Source organism: Pyrus communis, chromosome 16 (assembly GCF_963583255.1).
Source record: "Pyrus communis chromosome 16, drPyrComm1.1, whole genome shotgun sequence".
Classification (NCBI taxonomy): domain Eukaryota; kingdom Viridiplantae; phylum Streptophyta; class Magnoliopsida; order Rosales; family Rosaceae; genus Pyrus; species Pyrus communis.
In genome coordinates this window covers 7,074,532-7,095,619 of record NC_084818.1, presented here as the reverse complement: position 1 = coordinate 7,095,619, position 21,088 = coordinate 7,074,532, and the positions used below count along the sequence as shown (strand labels likewise).

Here is a 21,088-nt window from a genome sequence, read left to right as displayed (position 1 = left end):
GCACTTTTAGAAAAAGAGAGGAAGCACCTTTGGAAAAAGGAGAATGAGAAATAGAAAATATGCATCTTTAGCAAAAGATAGTGTAAAAAAAGAGTGAGAAATAAAAAAGATGCATATTTCGAAAAAGAGTGAGAAATAGAAAATATGCACCTTCAGTGCTTTTTTTGGACAATCATTTGTCACATATTGTTTTATTTAATTTTGATATTATTATTTTTTAATTTTGGAAAAAATTAACTAAAATTAAGTAAAAAGATACGTGATAGATAATTATGTGTATAATATGCATACATTATAATTTATAATGATGAGCAAAAATAGACCCTCAAATGTTTGCTATGTCAAACACGGACAGTGTTGTCCGTCTGAGTTTCGTAGTTATTATTTCACCAAAGGTTTCAAGAAATAAAACAAAAGAAATGCACATCACCTTTTTCAGTATTAAAAATATTAAATTCGTGGCTGATTTTGTATGGAACTTTGCACCGTGTGAAAGCCACTCAACACTGTAATAGTTATGATGACTTAGTTTCAAACAAAAATTGTATGTAGCCGACACTCTCAATTGGAAAAGAAAAAAACGCTGTTGGTATTTATTACACTTTGAAAAGTAAATGGCTTATAGAAAGAAGAGGGTGTGAGAGAGAAATTGAGAAGAAAGGGAGAGCTGCTAATCTTCCGATGTTTCGGGCAATCAGTGGCCGGAGTGGAGAAGCATCAGACAGGGGGAGGCCCACCTCACGTGAAGGAACAGAGCCAAACGGCTCAATTGTGATGCGACATGACACTCAGATTCTAAAAACTTGCCCACTTGAACAGGATTTACTTGAATTCACTTGTATAAAACGTGGACTACTGCATCCATATATCCACTCGACTTGAACATTTCAGTTATAGAAATTTGAAATCTCAAATTTGGTTTCGAAGTGGATTTGCTACTTTATCTGCAAAATTTCAGAGCTATAACTCCAAGATTCAGTTCTATTTTCTGCCGAAAAAAAGAAAAGTAAGTCTGAGTAATTTCTTGTTTTTTCTTTTTTCATCAAAATGTTGTGTCAATTATTTTATAATTTTTTTTTTCGGTGCAACCGGAGTGATAGAGCACTTATGATCATCAGATTTGATGGATGTTCAACAAATTTCAAATACTACAAGCGCTCCAACACTATGTCTTGAGAAATTTTGGCTTTTTTAGGACAACTACTAATTATATTAGTTGTGTTTTGTCCAGTAATTCTGAAATTCAAATCCAAAGGCCAGAATGGAAAACTCGCATGTGGAAGTAAGTTGCATATGGACAGAGAAAACTCAAAAACCTGAGTCTCTAGATCAGAAATATTGGAAGAATATATTTATATCATCATGTTTGTGTGCTATCCTATTGGATCCTTTGTTCCTCTACATTCCTATTCTGAAGGATGATATCAAGTGCCTTATGTTAGATCCAAAGTTGAAGATATTCACTCTTCTTTTAAGATCACTCACAGATTTTTTCTATTTAATGGACATCATTATTCGAATTTATAGATCTGAGAACTATTCGGGTTCAATCGATGAACTTAACGGTAGACAACACCGGCTGAATTTTAATTTTGTGCCGAAATCTTGTGTGCCAAGAATAGCGAAGACAATATGGGCGTCATATGATATCTTAATTGACATTGTAGCTCTTCTTCCCCTTTCACAGGTAAGAACTTAAATCCCTTTCTTGGAGTAATTGTTTTCCCTATTTGCTTTGCCTGCGGCCAAAACAGATTTTTTCATGTTAAATGCACAAAACTGACACACAATGTAATATATGTTTGGCTCTCACATACACTTTGTTAGAGAGTATTAATTTTGTGTTCTAGACAACGTTGTTATTCATCCATCAAATTTTACTGTTGGCACTAGTAATGAATGGTATCCAGGTGGCAATCCTCATTTTCTTCTCAAAAATGAGTGACTTGAGATCTTTGACTACAACAAGGATGGTTCTTATGAACGTTTTGGCTCTGTTGCAATATGTGCCACGAGTTCTTCGCATCTACCTCTCATTTAAAGAACTCAAAAAAAGGCCTCTTAAAGAAAAGATTAGAGAGACTCCGATATGGATTAAAGGTGTACTCAATTTCTCTATGTTCATCATTGCTAGTCATGTAAGTTTCAATATATTATCTTTTTTTTTTGTCGAATCAATTCTTATTATCCTGGTCTCACTTTTGTTTATTAGAAAGAGCGTGATAGACTATTTTGAAGTAACCATAGCATCTAAAATATTAATAATTTCCTCAGGCTTTTTATTTGTTTGTTTAATTTTCAGGTAGCCGGAGCCCTGTGGTATTTTTTTGCTATTCAACGAATGATGATTTGTTGGCATTCTGCATGTCGAAAAAATGATGGATGTGATAACAGAATGTTTGGTTGTCATGATCACCACTTCTTTAGAAATACCACAATTCTAAATGATTTATGCCCTGTTAGTGATGGTGATAATTCATCAGACACAATGTTCTTTGATTTTGGGATATTTGCTACTGTGCTTAAATATGGTGTTGTAGGATCAACAAGTTATTTCAAAAAGTTCTTGAACTGTTTCTGGTGGGGTTTGCGAAATTTAAGGTTTGTACATTTTTGTCTTTCTTTGTTGGGAAATTTAGACATTTTAAGGTTCCTGAATTTGTTCACAATTTATATCAATTCTTTTTGTTGAGGGTATAAATCACATTGAGAACCTAAAGTATTGCTTCTACGAAATAGAATCGAGTTGAAGGACTCGTAGAGATTAAAAATCAAGTTGAGAGACAAAAATGTTATCTTGGATAAATTTTAGGAAGAAGGCACCATACAACCAAATAAACCCTTGGAAAAATGGTTGTAAATTTGTAAGTTTATAACTTGAAATTTGATATCTTATATAATGATCCATTAATTTCATTTTTGCAGTTCCTTAGGTTCAAATCTCGAGCCAAGTGCTGATGGATGGGAGAATCTCTATACGATTTTTATTTCTATAAGTGGCTTGCTTCTATTTTTATATCTCATCGGAAATTTACAGGTTTGCTTAAAAATCTTTTCGTATGTCTATCATTAAGTGCTATTAATCACTCCAACTACGTAACCTTGATATGTGAAGATTTTGATATCCATCAAATTCACTCTAATCTAACATATGTTAAGTATTCATAAACTACATATATGTTAAGTAAGAATTTTTTTTTTCCCACTAAATCTAAATGCCAGGTATAAGAAATTTCTACTTGTAACAGGAACACTTACCACGTAATATATTATTCTACGTGTTATCATATAAGTAGATGACATAGATGATATTCTCAGTTTTAGGATTTATTAATAAAAACCAAATCTGTGTTAATTTGAATGAGATAGTAACCCATTTGACCGTGTTCTAGTTTTAGCTCTCGTTATGTATGTTAGATTTTAATTGTGGTCCTTTGGTTAGGTGCATATTATTATGAATTTCATTGTATAGCTACAATAAGATACCTATATACGTTCATGATATTGTATTCCATCACAAGATTAGAACCAAAAGTAGATTAGTGTGGGTTGATTGAGTTGGACTTTAACTCGTTGGCCATTCCAATAGGCTCAGGTTGGAATTTTTCGAACACATTGCCACCTAAGAAAATAAACAAACCAACCCATCCGAATTATTCTTAGGTTGGTTAGGTTGGGTGTGTTTCGTGGGTTGAGCTTAATTAGTTTCTATCTTGTTCATTTGAATTTGGTGTTGTAAATGACAAGCAAATCACCAATCACGTCACAATTGTTTGGCCGTTAAAATTCAATCCCATAAGTCCCTTTCCTTGTAACAGTTATATTTGTTGTAATTGTAATTTATTGTCATTATTTGCTTGTCTTATTTGGCTTTAAAACTCAACATTGGTGTCACTTAGTACTACGATATAGTGGTATTTCACTTCACTTGTCAGTGAGAGGTCTTAGGTTCGATTCTCGCCGAAGGCGAATTTGAACCACATTATTGCTAGCCCATGTTATATATAATATCATTAAATAAAAAACTCAACACTGGTAATTTGTGACATCCCACATTGCCCAGGGGAGTGATCTTTATATGTATATTCCCATCCCTACCTAGCACGAGGCCTTTTGGGAGCTCACTGGCTTCGGGTTCCATCAGAACTCCGAAGTTAAGCGAGTAGCGCGCGAGAGCATTCCCATAATGGGTGACCCACTGGGAAGTTCTCGTGTGAGTTCCCAAAAACGAAACTGTGAAGGTGTGGAGTCGGGCCCGGAAAATGGTCCTACCTGGATCGGGATGTGACATAATTTGTTTATAGAAAAAGATGTAGTAAATGCAAATCAATCAAGCCAATTTTCTATTCACCATTCTTTTTCTAATGGACGTCTCTAATATTCCTACGGTATTTTTCTCCTAAGGCATGTATTATCATTCGGATGGGTCTGGTTCAATCGAATTATTAGTATTTCAACCTAACTCAACCCGCTTATAGAATAGATGGTCGAATTTTTACCCAAAAATAACTTTTTAACGTTTAGAACCCAACCTATATCAGTTGGGTTGGTCAAGTTGGTCGGAAGACCACTAACATGCCCACCCCTACTAGTTATTAAAGTGGTAGTATTTCATTCTTTTTTTTTTTTTGGATTGAAATAGTAGTATTTCTTTTTTGTAATGTAGAAAAAAAAAAAAAAAAAAACAGATTAAACTAAAAATCTAATATACTGATGACATTCAACTTCAAAGAAAACTAGTTGTTATCCAATATGACAATCTAATTCTTATCAATCTCTTACTTGTTGAATAGATGTATATGCAATTTGAAACTACAAGAAGAGAGGATCACAAACGCAAGATGCTAATCGAACAGAAGATGGAAGAAAAAGGTCGAGATATAGAATTATGGTTATTTAAAAGAGGCGTTCCCACAAGGTTGAATAAGGATATGAAGTTGCAGATACTAGAAAAGGTACGACAAGCACTTGAAGACGGTATGGATATTAATTTGGATAATATTTTCCCTCTTCTTCACTCGGATGTTCAAAGCTGCATAGAAGATTATATGCCTTTGACAAAGTTGAAGCAAGTAAGTTCCTTATATCTGAATTTACCCTTTAATTAATTACTCACATTGATAATCACATAAAACGAGTATAGTATCTCTTTATATTTTGGATAAGGCCTATTTGTCGAAATCTCCTCTAAACTTGTAACCTACTGTTAATTTATCCCTTGAACTTAAATTTTAACCAATTACTCCCCTAGACTTTTATTTATGGCCAAATTCCCAACTTCTGTTAAATATCACACATTTCATCCATGATTCCGTTAGTTTGGAGGGCAAAATCGTCATTTAGAAGCAAACATATTTTACCCTTTTTGAATTAGCATCTGGGACATGCGACATGCCATTGGAGGCTGTGGTTCTGTGGGTGGGCTTGCCATTGGAGGTTGTGGGGTGAGTGGGTTATGGCGGGGTGGTACTGGGGCTGAATTTGAGGGACGGGGTAGGCGGATGAATTTGATATGAGATTAGGGGTGGCTGGTGGTTTGAGATTTGGGGTGGATGAGAAGGGTTTACAATTGGGTAGAAGAGGGGAAGTGAGAGATGTGGTTTTTTATTTTCATTTTTATATCTTATTTTTATTGTGAATCATGGATAAAATGTGAGAAACTTAAACGGCAAAGGGGAATTTGGCAATAAATAAAAGTTTAGGGAGGCAATTGACTGAAAATAAAGTTGAGGGGTAAATTGGCACTAGGTTACAAGTTTAGGTGGGTTTCAACAGACACCTGTCCTGTCCATTTTCAAGTCTCCATTCACACAACCAAACACCCTGGGTTTCTGCCCACAGTCCGCTCCAGAAATGCAAAAACATTACAAATTCTTTCACAGAAGCTATTACCCATTTAATTGAAACCATACGATTTATTTTTATAAAAAAGAGGGGCTCTTCTTTGATGTTCTTCTTCGCCCACTGATTGTTACCACTATGGAGATCCATATTAATTTGTGGCACAAAATGTGGCTTCAAGATCACCAGGTTGAGATCAAATGACAAGACCCACTCTCCGGATTGATGACGCCAGGTCGCAATCATCGCCGTCGTCCATAACGGAGGACGACGATCACAGTGGGTGGCAGAAAAGAAGGATTTGGTTGTGTGTTAAGAGACTTGAAAATGAACAGTTGTCTTTATTGTATTGGACTATTAGGAGGTCGGTAAATTTTGAGTACTGAACAGGCAGTACCAAGTATTATCTTCATCATTTTATTAAGAATTTAATTAAGTGTTGATGATTGTATCTTTATCCTTTTAATGAGAATTTCTTCCTATGGGTTTTCTTGCTTTCTCTCTGATAGTTTAACAACATGAATTCCAGGTGCCAATGCTTCGAGGGATAGATGAACATGTGTTGAAAATAATCTGGCAGAAATTCGAGCCTGTGAGGTATACTGAGAGTGAGAACAGCTTTATTATTCAAAAGGATAAACCACTTGACAAGATGGTCTACATTGTAGACGGATTTGTATACATTAAAGAGGGATCTTCTTCGAGACGAGGTGCAAGTGCAGGTGCAGGAGAATTATGTGGAGAAGAACTTCTACGTTGGCCATTCTCCTCTTTCTTCCTTCCTAGAAAACCGTTGTTGGCAACTGAATCTGTCATGGCAACTGGTGTTGTTGAAGCCCTTGCTCTCAATGCATCGGACTTGCAAAGTGTAAGCTCTTAATCAAATGCACATTTCCCTTATTAAAATTGAGCATCGATATGAAAATTAATTGGGATAAAAGAGAGATCCAAGAATTACTGTATTTAAAATATCAGACAAGACTTTCATGCTTTTAACGCAACCCTTCACATGCGGGGCAACTTAAGCCTAATGTGTGGAGTAGACAAGGCATATTTTGTGATGCATAGCATTTATATAGTCTCATCTAATACCATATTAAAATTGAGCCTCTATCTTAGTTAAAATCATTGGGAATAGGAGGGAGAGGGTCCAAAATTATTTTAAATTATTAGGCAAAATTTTATTTCCTCTGACAACTTCAATAAGCATATAAGCTATAAGAAACTCTAACAACCTCAATTTGATTGTAATTTGGCTACATATTCTTTTTACTTGAACTAACGAACTCTAACCACCTTTTTGTTGTTGTGGATTAACAGATATACATGCAATCATACATTTTAGAAAAAGAGAAGCCTAGACACAGAAGAATGATGAAAGATGAGATTGAGCTAAATATAGATGGATTGATACATAAGAATGAGATTCTTAAAAGGTTGAATCATGATGTAAAGTGGCGGATCATGAAAAATGTAGAAGAAAATTTTTATCAAGATGATCTTTATTGGGATTTGCTCAATTGGGATCATCTCGTTTCTCATCTTCCCAGGGATTTTCAAGATGAGATCGAAAGCTGCTTGCCAGTGACTAAGTTGGAGAAGGTAAAGTTTCTTCAAATCCATGAATCCATGGCTTTAATTTTGAACATAGAATTTGAGGCATTTTTTTATTTATAGCTCTCATCCCAATATCCCATTCATGCGCATGTGATATTATAGCTCCAGGCATTTAAATACAGCATAACTAACGCATGCTATACCAACCTCAACCTAGGGCCTAGGCTACATAACAATCTAGCCCTTGCCCATGATAAGGTGGAGCGTAAGTACATGAGACAGAAAAAAACAAACAAAAGAAAAAATAAGCTGCCAAATAGAAGAATTTGCCGGCCAATAAAGACAATTCACTTGGAACTTTCTAAGCCCTATCCTTTCACACCAATAAATTTTAAAAGGAAAACCATCCACTTCGGTACTTTTTTATACTAATGGGACAGAAAAATAAAAAAGAAGTCATTCTTATGGCATTAGTTAGGTTTTTTATTGTCACGATTCATTTAAGAAAAATACTAAGGAGACCATTAAAAAAAACAATCATCAACCGTTGTATTAGTTACGTTTTTTTATTCTCCCTCTTCTTCCTTCGGATGTTCAGAGGTGCAAAAAAAAAGAGCCTTTTGCCAAGTTGAAGCAAGTAATTACTCACCTTGATGATTATATAAAATGAGGATTGCATCTCTTTATCTTTTTAGTTAGGTTTTTTATTGTCATGATTCATTTAAGAAAAATACTAAGGAGACCATTAAAAAAAACAATCATCAACCATTGTATTAGTTACGTTTTTTTATTCTCCCTCTTCTTCCTTCGGATGTTCAGAGGTGCAAAAAAAAGAGCCTTTTGCCAAGTTGAAGCAAGTAATTACTCACCTTGATGATTATATAAAATGAGGATTGCATCTCTTTATCTTTTTAGTTAGGTTTTTTATTGTCACGATTCATTTAAGAAAAATACTAAGGAGACCATTAAAAAAAACAATCATCAACCGTTGTATTAGTTACGTTTTTTTATTCTCCCTCTTCTTCCTTCGGATGTTCAGAGGTGCAAAAAAAAGAGCCTTTTGCCAAGTTGAAGCAAGTAATTACTCACCTTGATGACTATATAAAATGAGGATTGCATCTCTTTATCTTTTTAATAAGAATTTAATTAATTCTTCCTACAGCTTTTCTTGCTTTCTCTCTGATTTTAACAATATGAATTCCAGGTGCCAATGCTTCGAGGGATAGATGAAGATGTGTTGAAAATAATCTGTCAGAAACTCGAGCCTATGAGGTATACTGAGAACAGCTTTATTATTCAAAAGGGTGAACAACTGGACAAGATGGTCTACATTGTGGACGGATTTGTATCCATTGAAGAGAGATCTTCTAATTATTCGAGACGAGGTGCAAGGGAATTATTTGGAGAAGAACTTCTACGTTTGCCATTCTCCACTGACTTCCCTTTCACAAGACCGTTGGCAACTGAATCTGTCAAGGCAATTGGTGTTGTTGAAGCTATTGCTCTCTACGCACAGGACTTGCGAAGTGTAAGCTCTTAATCAAATGCAGATTTCCCTAATTACAATTGAGCATCCATAGTAAAATTAATTGGGATAAGAGAGAGATCCTAGAATTACCCTTATTTAAACTATCAAATAAGACTTTCATGTTTTCAATGCAACCTTTCGGGTGTGGGGCCATTTAAGCCTAATGTGTGGAGTAAAAACAACACATATTACACATTGAGTGACGCATAGCACGTAGATAGCCTCATCTGACACCCTATTAAAATTGAGCATCCATCTTAGTTAAAACCATTGACAATAGGAGGGAGAGGGTTCAAAATTATTTAAACTATTAGTCAAAATTTTTAATTCCTTAATATGAGATTCATATAATCTGAAAACTTCAATAAGCCTTTAAGAAACTCTAACAACCTCAATTTGATTGTAATTTGGCTACTTATTCTTTACTTGAACTAACGAACTCTAACAACCTTTTTGTTGTTTTGGATTAATAGATATACCGCAAATTAGACATTTTTGAAAAAGAGAAGCCTAGACACAAAAGAATGATGAAGGAGGAGATTGAGCGAAATATAGATGGATTGATACGTAGAAATGGGATTCCTGAAAAGTTGAATCAAGATGTAAAGTCGCGGATGATGAAAAATGTAGAAGAAAATTTTCAACAAGTTGATCTTTATTGGGATTTGCTCGATTGGGATCATCTCGTTTCTGGTCTTCCCTTGGATTTTCAAAAAGAGATCATAAGTTACATGCCATTGACAAAGTTGAAGCAGGTAAAGTTTCTTCAAATCCATGAATCCATGGCTTTAATTTTGAACATAGAATTTGAGGGATTTATTTATTCATCGCTCTCATCCCAATATCCCATGCATGCTCATGTGATATTATAGCTCCCAGGCATTTAAATACAGCATAACTAACGTATACTATACCAACCCCAACCTAGCCATTGCCGATAAATAAGGTGGAGCCAAAGTACATGAGACAGCAAAAAAAAAAAAAAACAAAACAAAAGAAAAAATAAGCTGTCAAATAGAAGAATTCGTCGGCCAATAAAGACCATCCACTTAGAACTTTCTAACCCCTATCCTTTCACACCAATAAATTTTAAAAGGAAAACCATCCACTTGGTTGCTTTTTTATATTACTTGATGCATGTGAACATTTGTAGTTATAATCATCCAAATAACCCAAAAATGGTATTAACTAAAACCAGGAAAAAAAAATTTAAAAATATGCTATAAAAAAGTGAGTTATAGAAACAGGAAAAACGTGACACTTATGGGGTTGCAATAATGTCACAATTTATTTAAGAAAAATATTATGGGATGATTAAAAATAAAAATAAAAAAATCATTAACCGTCGTATTTTGTGCTCTACAAATTATAATTTAAATAGATCTAAAGCCACAATGCATCATTGCAACCGAGGAACAATCACACCTTTCACATTTACGTGGCCACCCTTTCCTGTAGTGAGCAAAAACAAGAACGATCCGAAGGCTGCAGATTTTAATCAGATTTTATTTAAAATGTTAGAGATTAATGATGGATGGAAAGTTTTTAAAATTTTGAGTTAGTTATAAGTATATACTTATGTATTATATTTTTTTAATCCGTCAATTAAGTTACTTATATGTTATAAAATGTAGGTGCTAGCATTCCAAAACATGGATTATAAAGTTCTGAAAGAAATTTGTAACCACCTTCAGCCCATGAAGTATAATCGTACCGATAACATTATTGAAAAGGGTGATCCAATTCAAATGTTGTTGATTGTGGAAGGAAGAATAGGCCAAGAAGGTTGGGTAAAAAATGCAGGAGAAATCTACGGAGAAGAACTTCTAGCTTGGCCATTCTCGACCTCTTTTCCTGATAAAGTACCTGCAGCAGCTAAGTCTCCTTCTGTAATTACGGATGTTGTTGAAGCCCTTGTTCTGACAGCCAGTGACATGGAGAGTGTAGCCACTAAATTCCGGAAGCATTTCATAAAAAATTACGGCAAATTCGTACGAAAATCGGAATTCGACCTTTTTATTGACTATTATTATGAAGGGGCCATTAAGGAGGCCACAAGAAACTACACTTGTTTGAACAATCCAAATGAAGAAGGCTTTGGAACAGTTTACCACACAGAATTAGATGGAAGAGCTGTCGCCATAAAAACGTGCAACAGTGCTGCTGGTGACCCGTTCATCCAGAGTCAACGTCTTGTTCATGAGGCATTTGTTCTTTTACATATCAGTCACGAAAATGTGGAGAGGCTGTTAGGTTGTTGTTTAGAGACCAGATGGCCTATAATGGTTTACGACAGCAGCAATGCTTTGACTCTTGTTGAGCACTTTCACAAAAACAAATTGAAACTCTCGTTGGAATCACGAACGAAGATAGCAGTGGAAACTGCAGGAGCTCTAGCACATGTGCACTCCAGGTCAGTCATACACCGAGATGTGAAGACAACGAATATATTAATAGATCGTACAACTCACACTGTAAAAGTTACCGGTTTTGGAGCTTCACGATTGCTTGATGAAGATGAAGGTGAAATGGAAGATGAAGTATCAACTTTGCCTGGGACATCCAGACACTTGGACCTTGAGTATCTTAAATCACGCGACGTCTATAGCTTTGGAGTTGTCCTAGTGGAGCTACTAACGCGTCAAGAGGCAATTTCTTCTGACGGGTCTGAGACATTCCTAGCAAACGACTTTCTTTGTTCAGTGCAAGAGGATCACTTGGGCCAAATTCTCGATGGTGAAATAAACACAGACAAGTTTAGTTTTGAGATGGCCAAAAAAGTGAGCGTGCTTGCCGTGACATGTTTGAGGTCAAGGGGGAAGGAAAGGCCTTCAATGGAAAAAGTAGCTGAGGAGCTTGAGGGACTAGTGCAAACTATTAGAAACAGGGTAGAGCATTCTACGGTGGACGATAATGTATCTTCGGCCTCTAGAACTTCCGAGTGAAGTATTGATGTGAACCCGTGCGGCTGGTTTCAGTTTGAGTGTGTGCTTGTGATATAATTAGGTATCAAATATTGTAACTTTTATATTTTTGCCCATTTCATTTATTTTTGCACTTCTTTTGGTTCAAACCTCTAGAATTATCCATTGCCCCCACAGAAATCCATACCGTCTTAAAAGAGATGGCCAAAATTCAGAACTAGAGAACCATAAATAGAGTCCAGTAGAAAATGTATTTGCACGTTGTTGCAGAATTAAAAATAGATAAAATATTGTTGCTCTTTTTTTTGGGAGTTTTAACGAAAAACTTATGGTACTGTTCACTTTAACGAAAAACCACATTTTTACATTAAAAAGTCAAATCTGGTACTATTCATTTTACCCTTTATTTTGTCATTATCGTTAAAACTCAAAGTTTTCAAGTTATTTTCATTAGTTTTTCTTTTTTCTATTCATAAGCAATGTTTGAATCCATAATGTCAAAGAAAGCCGATGGCCCTACGTTTGTTTCTTTCTTTTTTTTTAATTTTTTTTTTACAAATTTATAGTGTCAAACAACAAACTGGTAGCTGGAAAGGTAAAAATCACCAAGAAAACTGACACTTTGGTAAAAATTTCTAATTTTCTACCACCCCTAATTTATCATTAAGCTAAGCAAATACACAACAATCTCAACACAATCACAACAAGAATTTTCAAATAGTTAAATAAATATCAACTACCCTACACAGGAATTTCAAACTCTTACATATCACAAAGAGAAGCACATGCATCTAAAGAATTGAATATTATTATCACTACTATGCATTCAGTTTCATTTCAAGCCACTATCTAATAAAACCTTTCAGTCAAGGTTTCTGTAAATTAATTTCAATTTGAATAACAAAACTATTTTTAGTAAATTTCTTTACATCTTATTACAAATTATTACATCTGCTCGGATTTTAATACACTGAAGATAAAGTCAAAGTCCTTACATCGCAATCTGAATTGAGATCTAGCTCATTGAATCACTATTCAATGCAGGGAGAGGTCACACCGCTCTTGTGGTCTCCTCCCTTCAGGGGATTGATCGTGCCTGCTCCCATTGAATACTGGAGGTGAAGCCCTACAACGCTTAGGGCTTCGGCTGTCATGAGGACTCCTTGATCTTCTTTCCAAACTCCTTTCTCTCCTCACAGGTGATCGGGGACGACTGCACATTAGAAAAAAATAATCGAGTTTCAGCAAAATACCCAGACAAATGATATGCATACATAGAAATTCGACCTGAAGTACAAAGCGCCGGCTGTCGACTTTCTAACGCTCTCCCCCCCTCCTTTTTCTGGCCTTGGGACCGGCAGCGTAAGATGAACTTACACAGGCGGATTTATAAAAATGTGGACTATATTATAGAAATTTACTAATATAACCTCATTCACTTGACAAAGCATTCACACAGAAATCCAAATTCACCCAGCAAAAATGTGTCTTCTATTTTTAGTTGTACCCTGATATCCCACATTCCCGCTCCAAATGCGTACGAGCCAGTTTGGTGGGTTTTCCTTCATGTTAGCCTAATATTGTGGGCTCCTAGTTTCCCAGAATCCCGGTTTCTCATGTACAGTTTCATATAAATCCATAACTTGTACCTGTGTCTGATTGCATAAATAATCTCCGATGATATTACCTCTCTCGAGTCTTTGGTGGTATTGCAAAACCAATATCATCATCTATGGCAGTCTGTTGTAGTCAAAGTGTCGCAGTAGTTTCTTAGCCACGCAGAAGCAGTTTTGAGGATATGAAGTTCACCATTGAGGAGATCCTGAGCCATTTGCCTCCGGATAGAATGTCTTTCGCATGTAACTGGAGAACTTACGTGTCCCAAAGACTATGCACACACTCAAGAAGCACTAAAGGAGTTACTACATTTGTAGTCAGATACAACATTATGTAAACCATAGAAATGATTATATTAAAATTCCACTCTCTTCATATGTTTAGTACAGCTTCCCAAACGCCTAAGAACTCTCCAGTTATAAAATTCCTCAACTTCATTAATATCTCAACCAAAATGAGTATGTTACTGCAACACGTCACTGATTCAATATTCGTACGCTTAAGAATTCCTTCATTCAAAAGAACTGTAATTGGTGTATGCTCTCGTGAATTAATGCATTATCATAGAAAATAATGAACTCTTGTTTAACTTAGCATAGACAAGTTCTGTAAACGAAGGGAGTAAAAAGTTAGCATCTTTACCTTGATAGATGCATCACAATCCTCAGCTAATTGGGTTAATTTTGATAACAACATCTGATGTGCTTCAATCTCTCTGATGCTGCTTGTTAAAGGACGTCGAGCCAATCGACCATCATGTTCTGCAGCTTCTTTGGCCAGGTCATTAAGTTCTGAATATTAAGAAACAATCAATAAACTATTTCCAGATGAGTCATAAAGTTAAATGAGCTCAGAAGCATATTAAGCAATGCATGCGAGTAAGTTAACATGAAGAGAAACGCACCTTGAGGAGAGGCGCAACATAGAACACGAGCAAAAGCACGAAGTGACTGAGGAATTCCTTTCCCCTTTCCACTACCAGACCTAACTTCCCTATGTCATCGTACGATTATTGTAATCAGTAAAAGATTTTCATCACAAGATATCACGTCATCACGCGGATAAACGCAAACAAGACTGGAAATGGAACAAAAGAAACAGAATATTTGACTTCACAGAGTACCACTAGATACGGGGGATAAAGGCCATCATGTAGGCAAAGGAACAAAAATAGGGGAAAAAAGGAAATAAAAGAGATATAGTGCATCACTACCAACTTGATAGTGAAAGAATCCATTGAAGAGTCGAAACCATTGACATCATTACTGATTGGTCTGTGATGTCTCTTCAAAAGTTCCCACTTCATTTCACGAAGGACGTCATGGTGAGGTATATTGACCTGGACCTGGACCTGAAAATAGACCAAAGGCATCCATAACATTTACAGATTACATATAACAAAGCCATCATCTGGAAAGAAATGATGTAGAACGTGTATTCAGTATCTTACTAATTAACACTGGATGACAGATAATTAAGTGGCTTGAGTCTTCAAGCAAACTTACTGAACATAGAGATTATAAATACTCAACTAATTGCAATTACTATGCTCCCATGAAAGACATCCAACTTATCAAAGAGGTTTTTAAGCAAGTGCTAGATCAAAAGTAGTCTTGGTCATGGAGTCAAAGGGAGAATAGTTTTGTTAACAAAAACAAACTTCTAGTCGAAGTGTTAAATCAAAGTAAGAAGTGTGAATTAAGCAACAGAAACATTTTCCCAACATAACAAAGCAATCATTGTGACTATAGTGAACTGAAATCCAAGACTGACCTGGTCGTGGACATTGTATGAAAGTGTAAACCCAAAGTCAAGAAGCAGGGTAGCATTTGAAAATTTTCCATATCTTATCAGTACCTACACAAATATACAAATTGAAGTCCAGAGTTACAACTTTAAACAACCACTTCTGCAACATAACCATACTCACGAACTGCTCCAGAGGATGTTTCCATGTACCATCCATTCATACTAATAATAGGAAACCCCCCAAACGTCCAGAATTTCTAAATATTAATTCCACAGCATATATCAAGCAATATTGTGCTTTTTACTCTAACGTAGACCCAGTGTTCATGTATTGTGATCCGTTATCTGTTAACACAGGAATAAAAAGTTTTACTAATTCTTTGTCATGAAAATTTCAAACCCAACGAGAGACATCTAAAATGAAAATGAGTGAAAATGTTAATGAGTCGTCTACAAAAACAAAAATTGATCAAAATTCCAAAGGGTGCCTGTAATTTTAAATAGGGGAAACAAACCATCTTAATTAAGTAGCATCTAACCTGTTCACCAGGAGCATAATTGCGGTCAGCAATGACCTGCCCAGATAAATAACAGGCATGAAAAATCAAGAACATTGTTCACACATATCCCTGATATGTACAAATTTTAAAGGGAGCTAGTAATTGCAAATATAAGTAGCATATGAGAATGAATTTGTTTTGCATCCCAATAACCGAACTAATATAAAGCAATAAAAACATAAAAAAGACTCAATTTCCATAAGAGTGCAGAATGAAAATGAGAATATAAAATTCTTGCACTCCTATAACCAAATCAAGATGTGAGATAGAGAATCAAAACGCACAGAGAGAGAGAGAGAGAGTACCTCTGAGATATGTTTGTCGTTGTCACTCAACACTATTGATTCTGAAGTGCCGTCATGATTCAAAAAATCAGCAAATGGGATCTATAAAATAAATTGAAAATCCAAAAATTCATATGTAATGGGGAATAATGAACTTCCATCATAAAGTTCATAACACTATTTACAACGGCATCTTTATAAACGTGTTACCAGGGAATAACCCTTCATGCTTCCCCATGCTCGAGAAGTAACTGCGAAATCCACCGCGAACCAGTGAGAATAAGTTGTATGGATCTTTAAGAGATGCAACTGCTGCAACTAATAATATCTAGAATAGTTTGTATCCAGCAATCATATAAAATCGGAACGAATAGGTATATAGGTAAATGGAGATTAACTAACTAAAGTATATGAAATTGGATGCCATTGAACACCTACACCGCTGCTGGCATTCATTCATTTTATTCAAAAAATTGGAATTAAGTACAATTGAAGCAATTTATTCAGACAGTTTAGGACATGAAAATGCTTTAAAATGGAGAAGCTTACCTAAAGCATATACGTGCATGAAATCCATAAAGGTGATACTTTTGGACATTTCAGGGAAGTTCTTGAGAGCCTGAAAATATGTCGTAGCAATAATCAGAATCTAAAAGTTAATAACAGAGAAGTGATTGACAATCGTCTCATTTCTCAGGTAAGTATTGACTTGATTAAGTTTCAAAAGTTATTAAGTTGACAGGATTCCAACTATTCCAAATTCTGAAGAATGTGTGCCACAAACAGTTTAAATCCCGAATAGAGATGATGATATTAAACTTAAAGCATATACATGGCAGAGGTTCACGCATGAATGTCTCAAAACCATTAACCAGTGTATAAAACAATCAAGTACTTACCATCCTAATTGCCAAAAATTCCTTTTTGATTTGAGATCTTTGATTAATTGTTTCCTGATATACAGAGCTTTGGCGAATCAGCTCCAGCTCATCGTCACTCCAAAATATCTAAGAATATACAAACAACATCCAAGTCAATAACAGCGAATTCTTGCCATTCAAGAAATGTGTACAACCAAACAAATCATCTACATGTAAGGACCATTGCTCAGTTAAATTCTTTTCCATTCATGTTCAACACATGCTGTCTGAATTGACCGTCTAACAACATAACCTACCAAATTATCTCTAGGAATGCAAATGAAAACTTAATATCATATAACACTCACCGTGCAATGCATCTCCTCCGGGCGAGGAAGCCAGCGAATGTAAGGGGCCCACCCGGAATCCTGCATAAACAAAACCCTCAAACTCCACAGAAAAAATCTTTCCACAACATATTAATTAAACTAGAACAGCAATCTACATTGCCCATTCTCTGCTCAAACAAAACGACAGTGGCAAGCTTTGCAGCATCGCCAACTCCATCACTCAACATATCTTTCAGTTCTGGAACGAGATTATCCGGAGTTAGTTGCTGCAATTATAAACCAAAACAAAGCCTCTTAAATCATAAATTAACAATTTAAACTGTGATTAATAATGTGATTAAAGTCTTAAATAATTTGGGTTAAGGTTTACCACGCTGTACGGAACCTTCAAAACGCAATCTCCAGCTGTTATGCTCTTTGAAGCAAACAGAGACGTTCCGTACGCCGATTTCCCAATTGAAAGTGCCGACGAAATCTCGGCGCCGGCCTTCCGCTCCAGCCACGGCAAGAAGTCGTCGGATTCGTCGACCTGGTAGAGAACGATGAATTGTTAGCAAGAATTTGAAATGTTTCGGTTGTTTCCGGGATTGTGAAATTCTATGTTTGGCTTTTGGGATACCATGGGTTGGGACAAGGAGTGGAAGTTGAGCTTGATACTTGGAGTGTAGGAGAGGCTGAGATGTTGACGGCGGAGACGCCATCGGATTTTTCGCGCTCCCAGTAGCATTGCGGTGCGGGATTGGGACGTCACCGTTTTGAGGAGAGTGTTGGCTTGGCGCTCGACTGTCGTATCCACGCGGGGAAGGTGTGGGGAATTAGTCCGCGGCTGGAATAATTTTGACCTCTGGTTTAAAAGGGACCGGAATATGGTATTACGGTGTTTGCGTGGGGTATAAACTGAATGGCTGTTATATACTTATAATGCTTCGTTTCCTTTGTCAGCTCGAACTGTACTGACTAAATTAGTCGGATGTTTGGTGTAGTATCGGACTAGTGACCGTATTATATATACTGTGTTTGGTATTATACTAGATAGGAGGAATCAAACTTTAAAAAAAAAAAATTTAAAAAGTAAAATCATTTTTTTGTTCCCAGATCTCTCCGCACCCCCCAAACACCCTCCCTCTCTCTCCCTTCTTCTTCCCCGACTGTAGAAGAATCCCAAATAATTGTTCTCCAGCTCTCTCCGCCACACCCCCCAAACTCCCTCCCTTTCTCTCCCATATTATTCTTCCCCGACTAAATAATCCGGGCGTTTTGGTTGGTTTTATTAAGCGGGTGTATACCGTGTTATCCTATCTAACCGGTTAAATTAATCCGACGCTTATTTAGTACGAGTGAACGCCAAACACCCGTGTCCGTATAACTAATCCTATCTGATCCTTTATCCGATCTGCCAAACACAACGTTTGGATAATCTTTAATATTCAATTAATGTTATGAAGTTATTGATGTACAAAATCGGATTAATTTTAAAACAACATGAAATGTCAATGTGTGATTTTTGTTCACAAGTTGGATTACGTCCATGAAAGTAAAAAAGTTCTCATTAATAAGATAGAATTTACATGATACAAAGGTTAAGCATAATGATTATTAGTAAGTTCTAATAATGGTTCAGAGAATCTAAGACCATAAGAAGCTTAATTGTGGGAGACTTGCAAAATCCATTATCGGTTGGAGACTTGCAAAATCCAAATAATTTAGTAATCACGAGACTTTTGAATACCGAACTAAAGTAGCATATCCAGGAGTCTCCCCTAATATGAATTGGCGTGATTCAGCAAGAAGAGATGAATCGGCAATAACATATTTCAACCGCATTGCATGTTCCTCGACCATCTTGTTCCACTGCTTCGACAAGACCATTAACAATGAATGATAAAGTTACCATATGATCAAATGCAATACAAAGATCAAATACGAAATGACCTTCAAAACATTATCTACTCAAACAAGGAAATGAAACAACATCTGATGTGCTTTAATCTCTCTGCTGCTGTTTGTTAAAGGACGTCAAGCCAATCGACCATCATGTTCTGCAGCTTCCTTGGCCAGGTCACTAAGCTCTGAATATTAGGAAACAATCAAGAAACTATTCGCAGATGGGTCATAAAGATAAAATGAGCTCAGAAGCATATCAAGCAATGCATGCGAGTAATGTAACATAACATGAAGAGAAACACACCTTGAGGAGAGGTGCAACATAGAACACAAGCAAATGCACGAAGTGACTGGAATTCCTTTCCCTTTTCAACTACCAGAACCAAATCAAGATGTGAGATAGAGAATCAAAACGCAGAGAGAGAGAGAGAGAGAGAGACTACTTCTGAGAAATGTTTGTCGTCATCACTCAACACAGTTGAATCTGAAGTCCTGTCATGATTCAGAAAATCAGCAACCAACATAACCTACCTCATTATCTCTAAGAATATCACAACACTCACCGTGAAATTATCAACCAAAAGAAACCCTCTTAAATCATAAATTAACAATTTAAACTGTGATTAAAATCTTAAATAATTTGGGATTAAAACTTACCACGCTGTGCGGAACCTTCAAAACGCAGTCTCCAGCTGTTATGCTCTTTGAAGCAAACAGAGACGTTCCGTTCGCCGATTTCCCAATTGAAAGCTCGGCGCCGGCTTTCCGCTCCAGCCACGGCAAGAAGTCGTCTGATTCGTCGACCTGGTAGAGAATGAAGAATTGTTAGCAAGAATTTGAAATGTTTCGGTTTTTTCCGGATTGTGAAATTCTCGGTTTGGCTTTTGGGATACCTTGGAGTGTAGGAGAGGCTGAACTGTTGACGGCAGAGACGCCAGCGGATATTTCGCTCTCCCAGTAGCATTGCGGTGCTGGATGGAATAGAGTGTTGGCTTGGCGCTCGACTGGCCTGTCCACGCGGGCACGGGTGGGCCGGAAACCCAAAAACCGAAAAAAATCGAACGGTTCACCGATATGTGCCCGAAAAGGACAAAAGTAAAAAACCGAACTGAGATTTTAAAAAGGAACCGAAACCGAAGGTTGGAGAACCAAACCGAGTCAAATATAAATTATTTTTTTATTTATAAACTCAGGATGCGTTTGTTGCACCGGACTGAACTAGCTTCAGGGATTTAGCTGGACTGGTTTAGACTAGATTAAGCTGGAGTAACTTAGTGAAGCGTTTGATGTAGTATCAGACTAAGAAACAGGATAATTAACAAAACTCAAAAATTATATTATTTTAAAGCATATCTAGAATATTTATATTAATTCTTCCTCTTTTTTTTGTTTTTTTTTTGTTTTTTTCTAGAAACCCCTTTTTTAGAATGCTATGTCTTCTTTGCCTCACCACTTCCCCTTTTTTCTCCATCCGTCATAATCCTCTATGTCTCTTGATTGTTTCCTTCAGCAAGCTTGGCTTGAAGATCTGTTGCTTTCATGGAATCCCGTTTGCAAAAAATCAACCAACGAAACACCTTTCAAAATCTCATTTCCTTTCATGCAATTCCCCAGTTCTTACTAATTGCCATTCCATTTTCTTTTGTTTTCTCTTTCAATTTTGTCACCAACCAAACACCTTTCAAAATCCCCAATTCCAAATAATTGCTTACCTTGTCTAGCGTACCAGATTCAAATCATGGTCCACTGAAAACGAGAGTCAAAAATTGAATTCTCGCGAAAGAACACAACTGGTGGGGGAAGAATCAGCGGAAGCGGGGTGGTTGGTAAGTGAAAATTAAGGGTGTTTCTGAGAGAGAGCGATGTATGTATGTGTGCAATTTGAGATACCAAAAGACCCAGATGGTGGAAAACCCCAAATCGCCGAACCCAGA

At 36.3% G+C, this 21,088-nt stretch overlaps 3 protein-coding genes and 2 long non-coding RNA genes across 6 annotated transcripts; 2 read left to right on the top strand and 3 right to left on the bottom strand.

The window, feature by feature from the left end:
• The first annotated feature begins 730 nt into the window (after positions 1–730).
• LOC137719719 (probable cyclic nucleotide-gated ion channel 10) lies at positions 731–5,516 on the top strand. Its single transcript, XM_068458755.1, has 4 exons — positions 731–1,687; positions 1,911–2,138; positions 2,303–2,601; positions 5,375–5,516. The coding sequence occupies exons 1-4, from the start codon at positions 1,262–1,264 to the stop codon at positions 5,514–5,516; spliced, it is 1,095 nt and encodes a 364-aa protein (XP_068314856.1). The 5' UTR covers positions 731–1,261.
• A 642-nt stretch (positions 5,517–6,158) lies between these two features.
• Positions 6,159–11,956, top strand: LOC137721121 (uncharacterized). Its single transcript, XM_068460233.1, has 5 exons — positions 6,159–6,709; positions 7,162–7,443; positions 8,603–8,926; positions 9,400–9,681; positions 10,561–11,956. Exons 1-5 carry the CDS (start codon positions 6,377–6,379, stop codon positions 11,869–11,871), a joined length of 2,532 nt encoding a protein of 843 aa, XP_068316334.1. The 5' UTR covers positions 6,159–6,376; the 3' UTR covers positions 11,872–11,956.
• A 618-nt stretch (positions 11,957–12,574) lies between these two features.
• On the bottom strand, positions 12,575–18,129 carry LOC137721122 (fructose-bisphosphate aldolase-lysine N-methyltransferase, chloroplastic-like). Of its 2 annotated transcripts, none has more exons than XR_011066605.1 (15): positions 17,890–18,129; positions 17,641–17,799; positions 17,426–17,536; positions 17,289–17,348; positions 16,960–17,067; positions 16,610–16,679; positions 16,271–16,311; positions 16,082–16,162; positions 15,756–15,791; positions 15,241–15,324; positions 14,685–14,818; positions 14,372–14,460; positions 14,110–14,258; positions 13,538–13,976; positions 12,575–13,063 (listed from the first exon to the last, which is right to left on the bottom strand). XR_011066605.1 is itself a non-coding variant. In XM_068460234.1 (15 exons), the coding sequence occupies exons 1-14, from the start codon at positions 17,995–17,997 to the stop codon at positions 13,577–13,579; spliced, it is 1,392 nt and encodes a 463-aa protein (XP_068316335.1). In that variant the 5' UTR covers positions 17,998–18,129; the 3' UTR covers positions 12,579–13,063; positions 13,538–13,576. The 2 variants fall into 2 exon arrangements, 1 of the variants encoding a protein (XP_068316335.1); XM_068460234.1 differs by having other exon boundaries at positions 12,579–13,063; positions 13,538–13,738.
• An 889-nt stretch (positions 18,130–19,018) lies between these two features.
• LOC137719422 (uncharacterized) lies at positions 19,019–19,540 on the bottom strand. The gene is made up of 2 exons (XR_011066393.1): positions 19,459–19,540; positions 19,019–19,339 (listed from the first exon to the last, which is right to left on the bottom strand). It is a non-coding gene; the product is annotated as an uncharacterized lncRNA (long non-coding RNA).
• LOC137719421 (uncharacterized) lies at positions 19,537–20,216 on the bottom strand. Its single transcript, XR_011066392.1, has 3 exons — positions 20,048–20,216; positions 19,812–19,958; positions 19,537–19,646 (listed from the first exon to the last, which is right to left on the bottom strand). It is a non-coding gene; the product is annotated as an uncharacterized lncRNA (long non-coding RNA).
• Between the last annotated feature and the right edge of the window lie 872 nt (positions 20,217–21,088).

Coding starts and splice junctions, on each gene's coding strand:
- LOC137719719 (XM_068458755.1), top strand. CDS start 1,262: ATGGAAAACTCGCATGTGGAAGTAAGTTGCATATGGACAGAGAAAACT. Junction 2,139..2,302: donor TGTTCATCATTGCTAGTCAT/GTAAGTTTCAAT, acceptor TTTAATTTTCAG/GTAGCCGGAGCCCTGTGGTA. Junction 2,602..5,374: donor TGGGGTTTGCGAAATTTAAG/GTTTGTACATTT, acceptor TTTTTGAATTAG/CATCTGGGACATGCGACATG.
- LOC137721121 (XM_068460233.1), top strand. CDS start 6,377: ATGCTTCGAGGGATAGATGAACATGTGTTGAAAATAATCTGGCAGAAA. Junction 6,710..7,161: donor ATGCATCGGACTTGCAAAGT/GTAAGCTCTTAA, acceptor GTGGATTAACAG/ATATACATGCAATCATACAT. Junction 9,682..10,560: donor CATTGACAAAGTTGAAGCAG/GTAAAGTTTCTT, acceptor TATAAAATGTAG/GTGCTAGCATTCCAAAACAT.
- LOC137721122 (XM_068460234.1), bottom strand. CDS start 17,997: ATGCTACTGGGAGCGCGAAAAATCCGATGGCGTCTCCGCCGTCAACAT. Junction 15,792..16,081: donor ACGACAAACATATCTCAGAG/GTACTCTCTCTC, acceptor TTATCTGGGCAG/GTCATTGCTGACCGCAATTA. Junction 15,325..15,755: donor ATTATGCTCCTGGTGAACAG/GTTAGATGCTAC, acceptor ATATTTGTGTAG/GTACTGATAAGATATGGAAA.